At 39.3% G+C, this 12,937-nt stretch overlaps 1 protein-coding gene across 1 annotated transcript in view; it reads left to right on the forward strand.

Moving 5' to 3' along the window:
• Nucleotides 1–12,937, forward strand: part of XPO6 (exportin 6) — a 115,319-nt gene that overhangs the window by 50,458 nt on the left and 51,924 nt on the right. Inside the window, exon 7 of the mRNA XM_054582781.1 lies at nucleotides 11,397–11,850. Coding sequence (XP_054438756.1) covers nucleotides 11,397–11,850 — 454 coding nt within the window. The remainder of the gene's footprint in view (nucleotides 1–11,396; nucleotides 11,851–12,937) is intronic.

Genomic DNA, 12,937 nt, shown 5'->3' on the forward strand with positions numbered 1-12,937 from the left:
ATTTATCATACTTGGATTAAAAACATTGGGAGTCATTTGTTGTGCCTCTTAGATTAAAATCTATTACAGAGGTCTAGAGTATATTAAAAACCCAAAGGAAATTGAACTTTATTTGTACTTGGTGGCAAACCTTCATTTGCAAAGTAGATATTTGAAGTGACTAAGCAGATTTTTATTTTGCAATATTTGATTGATTAAAGAAAAATTGCAAATGAGATGGAGATTTGATTTTATGAGTGTACCCCTTGGAATCTCCTGCAATTTAGCTGGTCTTAAAATCTGTCATTTCATTTAAGTAATAGTTTGCAAAGATTAGCTCTTTTGAATTAGATTTATTTTTTAGATAGTTGAATCCTGGCTTAGTATATCCAGTTAAAGTTACAGGCAGCAGTAGTCTCCAGAAAAATTTGTTGTTCTGTGATGGTTTTCTGCTACCAAAATCTGTGTGTTTTAGTTGGTTTTGTTTGGGTCCATGTTCTGAGCAAATAACTCGGTATATGCTTTGATGGACCTGTTTTCCTGGAGGCTGGGTTGGGGAATATCAAAAAATACAAATAAAAAATAATGCTTGCTCTTTCATGTTTTGCGTCGGTGTTGTTTATGAGGTTAGGTAAAATAAAATATGCACTAATTTGACATTTCCATGTAAATAAAACCTAAAATATGGTGTGTACTTCTTGACAGTTGCCTCTTAGACAGTATTAAATTTTTTTTGAAGTCTTAAATTTTAATATTTGAGAAAAAACAAAGTAAATTGAAACTTTGGGGAGGCTGTGAAGTTAATAGGTAAGCTCTTAAGCTGGTATGTTTCCCCTTTTAAAAAAAAGTTGCATATTCACTTGTTACACTTTTTTTTTTCTTTGTGACAGTTGCAAGTAAAGTCACCAGAATTTACCTTATTATTGGGACAGTGCTGATGAGTTAATCAACATTTGTTTTGATGCTTTTGCCCAATTGCCTTTGTGCGCTTAAGACTCTAAGACACCAAATTAAGCAGTGAAACTTCTAGAAAATTACTTAGCTTTCTTAACCATAAGCTTAGTTTTTTGGAGGAAATTCATCCTATGAAACGTTAGGGCCCAGTGAATAACTGAATAATTTTTAAACACACCCCATCAGAAGCACCTGATGGGCCCTCCCAGCCCGGCCTGAACCCTGTGCAGCTCCCTGTCAGGCTTAGCCCTGTGGGCCTTTGGTCTCTTTTCTCATACACTGTCTTGCAAAGTTGTTTTCTGTCTGATCACTTTCAAAGAATAAAGCCCAGGGACTAGTTCCTGCAGCAGCAGTCATGATGTTGAAAATGTCTTAAAGGCTGTTTGTGGTTTATTTCTCAGAATAGTTCCCCAAATTGTTGCCTTATCTCCTAAACTTCTTTGACTAGGCCAGATGTAGATGTGAAGTAGATGATGGTTTTGTGTTTCATTTACAAACAAGGAAGCTGGGGCTAAGTAGATGATAGTTTTATGGTTTGTTTAGAAACAAGGGAGTTGGGCTCATGGTGGATAACTTGCAGGAGGTCACATCATCAGTTAAGTGGTGGGACAGGGTTGTATCCAGCATTCCTAAGCACGTGCACTGTCTTTGTCCTAAATTTACTTTCTTAGTCCCTCTCACCACCTGGGCAGGCCTCCTCCTCCTGGTTTAGAGTCCTGGCTGTCACTCCCTCTGCATGCCTTCTCTGACCGTTGCTGTCCTCCGTTGTAGGAGAGTGGCTCTTTTCTGAGGATGAAATGAGGGAAGATGTGGATGTGCCCTCTGCAGGCTATGGCTGTTGCTTCCTTCTGCACGTGTGCAGCTTCAGCCCTCCTAGCCTTCTCTTGTCTTCTTTTTACTTGAACAAATGGAAAAAAGTTAACAAAATAATGGGTTATATAAACACCGCAATTCTGAATTAGCTTTAATTGTTCTGCAATAAAAATTTCTCGATCACATGGTGTGTATTTTCATAGATCTGTATATACAGATCTGTGATGGACAGTGTTTCAGGGAACAGATATATTACAGACCTTGAGTTGATTGAGACCAATTTATACCTTCTTACGTTTTCCCCCAAACTGAACATCTTTGTGCACTTGCAAATCTTTTCACTTAATTCCTTTATAAGCTACTTACAGAAGGGTGGGAGTTGGGAGGGTCATTCACAAGTCCTGTGATCTCATTTTCTCCTCCTAAGGGCTCCTTGAATAAAGTTTCTAGCTATTTCACTGCCTGAGGCTGCAGTTAAGGTCAGTGGTTCTCAGTTGGGGTGATTTTGCCCTCTGGGGAATTATTTGGCAATGTGGAGGAATGTTTTGGTTGCCATCACTGGATGAGAGTTCTACTGGCATCTGGCGACTAGAGGCTAGGGATGCTGCTAAAATATCCCACAGTACACAGAACAGCAAAGAATTACTCAGTCCAAATTTTCAATAGCGCTGACGTTGGGAGACTCTGAGTTAGTGTAGAACTGAATAAAAAACATATGAAATTTAATAATTAAAAAAGTGGAAAAGCTGAGGGGGATCTTTATATGAAAGCCTGTTATAGGTGTTCCAACCATGTCTGGATTGCTTCCAAGTCAGTAAATGCACTGGAGTCATCCACACATTTCTTGGGGCGCAGGTCCATAATTGCTGCCAGGGCCTGGCCCAGTTGAGGGAAGATGAAGTTGCCCATAGGTTTTATACCCTAGGTACCTCTTACACAGGTAGCTTGTTAAAGCTCTCTCAGATCTGCATTGGAATTGCTGCTAATTCCTTCCACTTTGATTAAAATATAATTTTTGAAAAACTCTTCCATACTCTGCTGAGTAAAGTCACTTTCATTGATAAACAACATTTAAAAGATTCTTAGTTTTTACCTTTGCATAATCCTCTTCCGTTTTTGTTCTTATATTTTTCTGTAGTTGTAGTTATAGTGTACACAGTATTTTACATATGACTTTGAAGTCCTACATCTTTTTCTATATTTGAATGTTAGCTTTCTTATTGATCATTTTTCCTGGTTACATAATCTTTCTGGGTTACTTGCCTTCTGGGAAGGAGCATAGGTTTTGGGGCTTCAGTTTCAGCTCTGCCTCTCAGTAGCGGAGGAACATGGGGGAAATGCCTAGTCCGTCTGTGTCTTAATCATTCTAACAGTCTGTAAATGCAGAATAATAATACCTACATCAGAGCTGTAAACATTAAAAAAGAATATGTATGGTAAATGCTTAGTGCAGTGCCAAGCAAATAATAGCAGCACATTGAACGGTAGCTGTTCTGAACATCATTATTGTCACCAATGTTTTAATTGAGCATTCCCATTCTAGAAAAATTCTTCTGAGCTAGAGTGGGGACAGCTTCTCTGGTTTTTGTTTTATTTTTTTAAGCCAGAATGTAGTACTATTTAAAAATGTTTGAGAGATTTGAAAAAGGCTTAAGGACCTAAAGATGTCCAGATTTAATTTAAGATCATACTGGGGTGGTGTCTGTTGGCTCTTCATTGCTAAAGCCTCATTTTGATCCTGGTGAAGGATCAGACTATGCCCCAAGAATTCAAGTTGGGTAGTGGTGGTTTCCTCTGACTCTGGCATCTATCATACTTGGCCATTGGCCCATGAATTACAAAGAAAGTAATACCAGAACAGTTACTGTCTTTGGCAGAGAGTTGTATGACTCAAGTACAAAGTTACCACAGCAGTTTCAAAATCAAAATGTTATTATTAATCCTGTAACAAACTGAAACGTTTGCAGATTCTACTTGAACATCCTTTTTGCATTATTCTTTGAAACTAGGTCCTGTGATTACCAGCTTGGGTAGTTGAGATTGTAATGAGTATAGTATCATCTGGTATTCTGTGCAGCTCTTTAGGGACAACTTTTTAATCTATTTTTAATAGAGATTAACCCTCTTATTAATAACATACTACTCATCAAATGTTAATATTATATTAAAGAATAGCTATAATTATCTTTTTTCTTTTTTAGTCATATCTATATGTGCAACTGGGTTTTCTTGATATATTTAAGTGAAAACAATATATTGCAATAGATTTAATGCAGAAGCAGGTGAGAGAATCAAGTTATCTTCTTTTAAGCCAGACATTAAAGAGATTTCCAAAAATGTAAAAATGGTGCTATTCTTCTCACTATTTTGTGGGGAGCAAATTGTAGTTTTTTTCATTTGAAAATATGTTATTTGTGCTAACATGTAATGAGTTTGTTGTTATTAAGCAAATTAAATATTTGAAAACTTTTCAGTTTTAATTCCTAATATGACAAATGTCAGTATAAATAGCCTGCATAAACAAAAGCTTTTTAGTGTCCTTAATATTATTTTTAATTTTTTAAAATATGTATTTTTTAATTTATTTCTAGAGCAGGGAAGAGAGGGAGAAAGAGAGGGAGAGAAACCTCCATGTGTGATTGCATCTCACACACCCCCTCCTGGGGACCTGGCCTGCAACCCAGGCGTGTGCCCCACACCGGGAACCAAACCAGTGACCCTTTGCTTCGCAGGCCAGCACTCAATCCACTGAGCCACACCAGTTAAGGCTCAATATTATTTTTAAGAAAAAACAAAACAAATACAAACAATATTATTTTTAAGAGCCTTAAAGGGGTTCTGAGACCAAAACCTTTGAGAACTGCTAAGGTTAAGGTACAAATTAAAATGTTAAAATTTACTGACTGTTCAACCATGCAGAAATAACATCATTCCAGATATCTGTCTGTACATTAATAAAGAGGTATTAAAAAAGAAAAAAATGACATCATATTATTTTTTTATTTTTTAATAACAATTACATCTTAGTTTTATTTGAACTTAACAAGTATTAAATGGAAGGAATTGTTGACTTTGAGATGCTTTTTCTACAAGGAATGTTAATTTATAAAAGATATCTTTAAGATTAAGGAAAAAAGATAATGAAAACCAGTTTCTTACTACATGTTTTAATTTTAGACCATATATTTAGAGACTTCTTGCTTGTGAAAGATGAGAAGACAGACCCTTCTATATTTAATTCAGTGCTTGCGTAGTCCCTTTGCCACAGCTTCTCCATTCCTTAATTCTTTACTTCTATTTATCACTTTATTTGCATGGTTTTATTGTTCAGTGTCCGCCTCAAAATGAATTTGTGGGCAATATATTACATGAGTTTTGCATGTTTGAGAAAATGTCTCTTCACTTTACACTCAAAGGAGAGCTATGGGTTATCATCCTTTGCCGCAGAACTTGAAGACACTCCATCAACCGTTTTCTCTCTTTGACTATTACACTGGAGGAATCTGAATTCGTTGTTTTCTTATTTGCATATTTGTTTTTTCTGCTTACATTTCTTTCTTAAACCTAAAGTTTTTAGTATTGGTTACTCTTTATCATTTTTGGGAAGGACAGAATAAGTTCTTTTATTTTGTATAGTCACATCTTCAGGAAAATTTTTTCTTGTTGAGCTTTTGAATATTTTTCTTTTTTCTTTTCTAAAATCATTTTATATCTTCCCCCATTTCATTTTACGTGATTTTCTTTATTCCAGCGCTTCTCAAAAATTAAGTAAGCAAGCATAAGAATCACCCTAGAGACTTTGTAAAAACTCAGATCCCTGGGTCCTATCTTCTGGTTCTACTACAGTAGGTGTGTGTGGGATGGGGCCTGATGGTTTGTATTTTCTGACAAGTTCCCAGAGATGCTGATGGTGCTGGTCCACAGACCTACCTTGACTAGCTCAGTAGTTCTGAAATTTTTAGTCTCTGGGACCATTGCTCATTTTTTAAAAAACTGAGATATACTTGGCATATAACAATGTTAATTGTAGGTGTACAACATGATTTGATATATGTATATATTGTGAAGTGATCACTATAATAACTTAACATCTATCACCTTGCCAAGTCAAAAATATTTTTCTTGAGATGAGCTCTTTAAGATCTCTCTTAGCGACTTTCAACAGAATAGTACTGGTAGCTATAGTGGCCGTACTCTCCCGTTACATCTCCAGGGCTTATTTGTCTTATAACTGGAAGTTTGTACCTTTTGACTTCTTTTAGGCACATTGTCAACCCTCACCCAGAACTCCTTTATTCTTAAAGTTATTGAGGTCCTCCAAAAGCTTTGTGAGTTATATCTACTGATACTAAAACAGAATATTTACAAATATTTATCAATTTTTAAAATAAGTGGTGAACCCATTATATAAACATAATATATTTTAATGAAAAATAACTTTTCCAAAGCAAACAAGAACACTTACTGAGAAGAGCAGCATTATTTTACATCTTTGCAAGGTTCTTTACTATGTGGCTCTATTTTTTATTTTTAATTTTTTAAGTTATATTTATTGATTATTATTACAGTTGTCCCAATTTTGCCCCCTTTGTGCCCCTCCATCTGGCAGCCCCCACTCCCTCCGGCAGTCACCACACCTTTGTTCATGTTCATGGCTCATGCATAGAAGTTCTTTACTGCATTCCCTATACTGTGCCTTACATTCCATTGGCTGTTCTGAATAGGTACAAACTACCTATTTGTACTTCTTAATCCTCTCACCTCTTCACCCACTACCCCACACCGCCTTCCCACCTGGCAGCCGTCAGAACGCTCACTGTATCCATGACTCTGTCTCTGTTCTTGTTTGCTTAGTTTGTTTTTTAGATTCAATTGTTGATAAATAAGTATTTATTGCCATTTTGTTGTTCATAGTTTTGATCTTTTTGTTAAATACGTCCCTTCAACATTTCATATAATAATAGTTTGCTGATGATAAACTCCTTTAGTTTTTTCTTGTCTGGGAAGCTCTTCATCTGCCCTTCAATTCTAAATGATACCATTTCTGGGTAGAGCAGTCTTGGCTGTATGTTCCTGCTTTTCATGATTTTGAATATTTCTTGCTTGCAAAGTTTCTTTCGAAATCAGCTGACAATCTTATGGGAACTCCCCTGTAGGAAACTTTTTTCCTCTTGCTCCTTTTAAGATTTTCTCTTTGTCTTTAACCTTTGGCATTTTAATTATGACGTGTCTTGGAGTGGGACTCTTTGCGTCCATCTGGTTTGGCACTCTGCTTGCTTCTTGAACTTAAATGTCTATTTCCTTCACCAAATTAGGGAAGTTTTCTTTCGTTATTTCTTGAAATAGATTTCCAGTTTCTTGCTCTTTCTCTTCTCCTTCTGGCCACCCCTGTGATGCAAATGTTGGAGTGCTTGCATTTGTCCCAGAGATTGCTTATGCTATCCTCACTTTTTTCTATTCTTTTTTCTTCTTATTGTCCTGATTGGTTGTTATTTGCTTCCTTATGTTCCAAATCATTGATTCGATTCTCTGCTTCATCCACTGTACTATTGTTTCCCTGTAAATTGTTTTATATTTCAATTAGCGTATCCTTCATTTCTGACTAGATCTTTTTTATGCTGTTGAGGTCCTCACTAAGTTCTTTGAACATTTTTTTTTTTAAGTATATTTTATTGATTATGCTATTAGTTGTCCCATTTTTTCCTCCCTTTTATCTCCCTTCACCCTGCACCCCCCTCTCCTGTGACCATCACCCCCAGTTCATGTCCATGGGTCATACATATAAGGTCTTTGGCTCCTCCATTTCCTATACTGTTCTTAACCTCCCCCTGGCTATTTTGTACCTACTGTTTATGCTGCTTATTCCCTGTACTTTTCCCTCATTCTTCCCCCTCCCCCTCCCCCTCCCTTTTGATCTCCATTTTATGATTCTGTTGCTGTTCTAGCTGTTTGCTTAGTTTGTTTTTGTTTTTTAGGTTCAGTTGTTGGTAGTTGTGAGTTTGTTGTCATTTTACTATTCATAATTTTGATCATCGTTTTCTTAGATAAGTCCCTTTAACATTCATATAATAAGGGCTTGGTGATGATGAACTCCTTAAACTTGACCTATCTGGGAGGCACTTTATCTGCCCTTCCATTCTAAATGATAGCTTTGCTGTATAGAGAAATCTTGGATGTAGGTCCTTGCCTTTCATGATTTTTGAGTGCTTCTTTCCAGCCCCTTTTTGCTTGTAAGGTTTCTTTTGAGAGATTAGCTGATGGTTTTATGGGAACTCCTTTGTTAGGTAACTGTCTCCTTTTCTCTTGCTGCTTTTAAGATTCTGTTATCTTTAATCTTGGGTAATGTAATTATGATGTGTCTTGGTGTGTTCCTCCTTGGCTTCAACTTCTTTGGGACTTGCTGAGCTTCCTAGACTTCCTGGAAGTCTGTTTCCTTTGCCAGATTGGGGAAGTTTTCCTTCATTATTTTTTTCAAATAAGTTTTCAACTTCTTGGTCTTCTTCTCCTTCTGGCACCCCTATGATTTGGACGTGTGAATGTTTAGAAGAAGAATGTTTAGGATGTTAGATGTTAGAAGTTGTCCCAGAAGTTCCTAAGCCTCTCCTCATTTTTTTGAATTCTCGTTTCTTCATTCTGTTCCAGTTGGATGTTTATTTCTTCCTTCTGTTCCAATTCATTGATATGAGTCCTGGTTTCCTTCCCTGCACTGTTGGTTTCCTGTATACTTTGCTTGATTTCACTTTGCATAGCACTCACTTTTTCCTCTATTTTGTGTCTGTCCTCAACCATTTCCTTGAACATCCTGATTAACCAGTGTTTTGAACTCTGCATCTGATAGGTTGGCTATCTCCCCATTGCTTAGTTCTGTTTTTGGGATTTTGATCTGTTCTTTCATTTGGGCAATATTTCTTCGTCTCAGTGCACCTGTTATGTTGTAAGGGGTGGAGTCTTAGGTGTTCGCCAGGGTGGGGCAACCCTCTTCCTTGCTTTGGTGATGCTGTATGTAGGGGAGGGGTCAGAGAGGGAACAGTGCTGCTTACTCACCCCACTTTCAGTCACACCCTCCTCAATCCACAAGCAAGTTGGGCCCTTTTGGTGCTGATTCCCGAGTGGGTGGGTTTGCGTATGTTCTAGGACCCTGTGGGTCTTTCCAACAAACTCTCCTGTGAGGCTGGGAGTTTCTCCTGCCTCTGCATCCCCCACAGGTTATTACAGCCAGAGGTTTTGAGACTTTAAGTTTCCCTGCTCTGGAACCCTGGATTACACGGTCTATCTCACTCCCTAGTTGTTCCTTCCAGCTTATCCACATGCGAGTGTGAGACTGCCTCGTCCATCGGCCGCCGCCTAACCCACACAGTCCACTGCCTTGCCATGCATCCTCTCCGCCCTGGCTGCCCTTCTCCACCCCTCCTACCAGTTTGGATGAATGTTTCTTCTTTAACTCCTTGGTAGTTGGACTTCCACACAGTTTGATTTTCTGGCAATTCTGGTTGTTCGTTGCTTTTAAATTTGTTGTTGTCCTTCTGTGGTTGTGTGAGGAAGCAAAGTGTGTCTACCTATGCCTCCACCTTGGCTGGAAGTCCCTTGAGCACCCTTATAACGAGTATTTTGAACTCTGCATCTGATAGATTGCTTATCTCTGTTTTGTCTAGTTTTTTTTCCTGGAATTTTGATCTGTTTTTTTTTAATTTTCTCATTCAGTTTCTTTGTCTCCTCATTTTGGCAGGCTCCCTGTGTTTGTTTCTATGTTAGGTGGAGATGCTATGACTCCATGTCTTGGTAGTACAGTCTAATATAGTAGGTGTCTTGTAGGGTCCAGTGGGACAGCTTCCCCCGTCACCCAAGCTGGGTACTCAAGATGCACCCTTCATGTTGGCTGAATACACCCTCCTCTTAGAGTTGAGCCTTGGTTGCTGTTGGCAGGTCTATGAGAGGGATTTACCCAGGCAGCTGCAAGGACTGGCTGTGGCCACTGACCACCAGTCTCCGCCCTCCATGGCAGATCAGCTGTGCAGGGGCAGGGTGGTGGCGTTCCAGAGTGATCTGTAGCTGTCCACTGGGTGCACAGATTTCCCATGTGGTGCAGGCCAAGGTCAGCCCCATCAGTGTTTTGCCTGGGGTCACCCTGCCTGGGCTTTAAAGCAATCTGAGATATTTGCTACTTGTGCTTGGAGATTTCTAGGTGAAGCCTGGCTGTGAATCCATGTTGCTGCTAGTGCCATGCCTGGGGCCACTAAGGAGAAGGTAGGGGGTCTGGGGTTTCACTAGGTTAGCTCTTGCTTGTTTGAGAGGATTTAGGAAGTCGTGAAACATGAGCCAAGGTCAGTCATTCATATGGAAAAGTCTTTGTTAACAACATGGGTCGGCCTTTAAGTTAGATAGGACTGAGTCTCAGAGGTTCTCCAGGGTGGGGCTAACAGAGTTAGGTTGATGGAGTCTCAGATACGGCACCAGCCTGCTGGCTCTATGGCTCTGTGGGTGGAGGGTTCAGAAAAGGGATAGTGGCCTTTCTGTCTGGGAGAAAGCTGTCCCCCAGCTCTTGCCTTGATGCCAGACCCTTCTTGTCTTCCCTGTATGACACTGGTGCCTTTTGAGCTGCTACTCCAGTGCTGGAGTTGAGGGAGTGGGTCTGAGTAGGTGAGTCTGTGTGTGGATTCTTTAAGAGGAACTGCTTGGGGCCCCAGCAGTTTCTTCCACCATCTGAGTCCCTGCTGGTTGTTGCAGCCAGAAGTTATGGGGACTTGTTTTCTTGTCAATGGAAGAAGTGTAATGTGGGGCTGGGACTCCTCACTCCTGAGATATCCCTTCTGAATTTTTATCCACCACATGTAGGTGTGGGACCAGCCCATTCCACGTCTCTACCCCTCCTACCATTCTAGGTGGACTGGTTTTTTTAATTTCATAGTTGTCAGACTTCACTCAGCTTGATTTCCGATGGTTCTGATTGATGGTTGTTCTATATTTTAGTTGTAATTTTAATGTGGTTGTATGAAGGGGTGAGCCATGTCTGCCTACACTGTCATCTTGACATTCATTTAACAAATGTCCAGACATTCATTTAACAAATATTGACTGAATTTCAACTACTATTATGATTGGTTTTGAGAATTTTAAGAGGTTGGATCCAAAAAATATTCAAGAATGTTTATAAGAGATTAAAAAAAGGCCAGTGAAAGGCATACATTATAAAATGTGGCATACAATTTAAAAGAATTTAACTTGATTTCTGATGGTTCTCAGTGGTGGTGGTTCTGTAATTTAGTTGTAATTTTGATGTGGTTGTATGAGTTTACATATGCTGCATCTTGGCTGGAAGTTTACTATGTGGCTTAATGAAAGAGAGCTTTTGCTTCCTCTCTGTTGGCTATCACATGTAATGTAGCCTCTGTAAAGCTCCGTTATACACTTGTGAGATAGTAAAAGTGAGAAAGCAAAATAACATTATAGGATTCTTTTGAAGCTAGTTTTGAATTTGTGAATTCCCTTAAGGGTCCTGGGGACTCCCCTCATGGGTTCCTGGACCAAACTTTGAGAACTGCAGCTTTATAGTAATGTTTATTGTTTGTTTGTTTGTTTGAAGGAGAATTATTTAAATTGGTTTGTAAGAGATTTGATAGTGTAGATCTTAAAAAAGCCTTTTGTATTTTCAGGTGACTTACTGAGTAACCTGTTGCAGAGTCCTAGTTCAGCCAAACTGTTGAATCAGCCAATCCCCATCCTCGATGCGGAGAGTGAGTATATCTGTTCCCTGGCCTTGGAGTGCCTGGCCCATCTCTTCAGTTGGATTCCTCTGTCTGCCAGCATCACCCCGTCCCTTCTTACCACCATCTTCCACTTTGCGCGCTTTGGCTGTGACATCCGGGCCAGAAAGATGGCATCAGTTAACGGCAACAGCCAGAACTGTGTGTTGGGTCAGGAACGCGGCCGGCTTGGGGTTCTGGCCATGTCCTGCATCAATGAACTCATGTCCAAGAACTGTGTGCCTATGGAATTTGAGGAGTATTTACTGCGTATGTTCCAGCAGACTTTCTACCTCCTGCAGAAAATCACCAAGGATAACAATGCCCACACGGTGAAGAGCAGGCTAGAAGAACTGGATGAGAGGTAATGAAAACAGGTGTGAGGTTGGCTGTGCCCTGAGAAAGGGCCTTGACTAGCTGTCATGGTATTCTGCATGGTGTCTTTAATCCTCTTTGGTTTCAAAATTTGGGGCTCCTGGTGAGGAACAGAAAGGTAGGTGTATACCAATAAGTCTAAGCTTAGCTGGAAGGGCTAGGGTGGTTGAGGGAAATGAGGTGAGTTTGAAAAGTGATTGTGAATTGTGTAGGTTTGTTGTCTTTTTTCCCCATCCATCTCCTGTCCTCCCTTCCACCCGTCTTCCCCCTTCTTCCTCACTATTTGCTTGCAGGTCTGAGGTGTTGCAGGAACTGAGACTGCTGCTCATGCATAGTCAAGAACAGGAGAGGAGGTCCGTGGAGGTACAGGGGTTACAATCACCCTTTCTCACTTGGTGTGGCTTGTCAATTTTTACTATTTGACTTTTCCCAAGTGAAAATCGGGCAGTGCATAGGAATGTTGTCATATTGGAAGTTTCACACAGATGGCAAGTGTTCATGAAAACAAAGGAGAGCTATTAATGTGGGCACAGGCTAATGTGGCACACACCTGTGTTTGTTATTGTCCTTTTGAATGGAGTCTGAAATCACCTAACTTTTCTTTCTTAAGTGCCCTAAAAATGACTCCCCGCACAGTATCTGCCCTGAGGCATGTTCTCATTTATTTCCCTTGTAGATGAAGTCATTTATCTGTCTCACAACTTCCACTAATATCATGCTCCTGCAGGGTTTTAAAAACGAGAGGGGAAATTGAAACCTATATTAACAACATCATGTTGACTGCTCAGACACTTCCAAGCAGATAAATTATGTTGAATTAGTAAATTTGTATAGATTGCCTGGCAGCCAAAGTTAATATTTTAATCGGTTTTCCTTGGCTTGTTTTCTGTTTTTAAGCTATACAGAGTTAATCCATTTCCTTTCCCTTAGAATAAATAACAATATAAAGTGCCTAAAGTTAAGATGGTTTTAGTGCTTTTTTAATTTAGCAATTTTAAGAAGTTTTTCTAAAGTTAAAAAATTATATAAGATTATTTTGGTTTGTAACCAAATTTTTGGTTTGTAACCATTGTAAG

This window comes from Pteronotus mesoamericanus, unplaced genomic scaffold (genome assembly GCF_021234165.1).
Source record: "Pteronotus mesoamericanus isolate MK-2021 breed Mesoamerican mustached bat unplaced genomic scaffold, CSHL_Meso_final contig_72, whole genome shotgun sequence".
In the NCBI taxonomy this organism is placed as follows: Eukaryota; Metazoa; Chordata; class Mammalia; order Chiroptera; family Mormoopidae; genus Pteronotus; species Pteronotus mesoamericanus.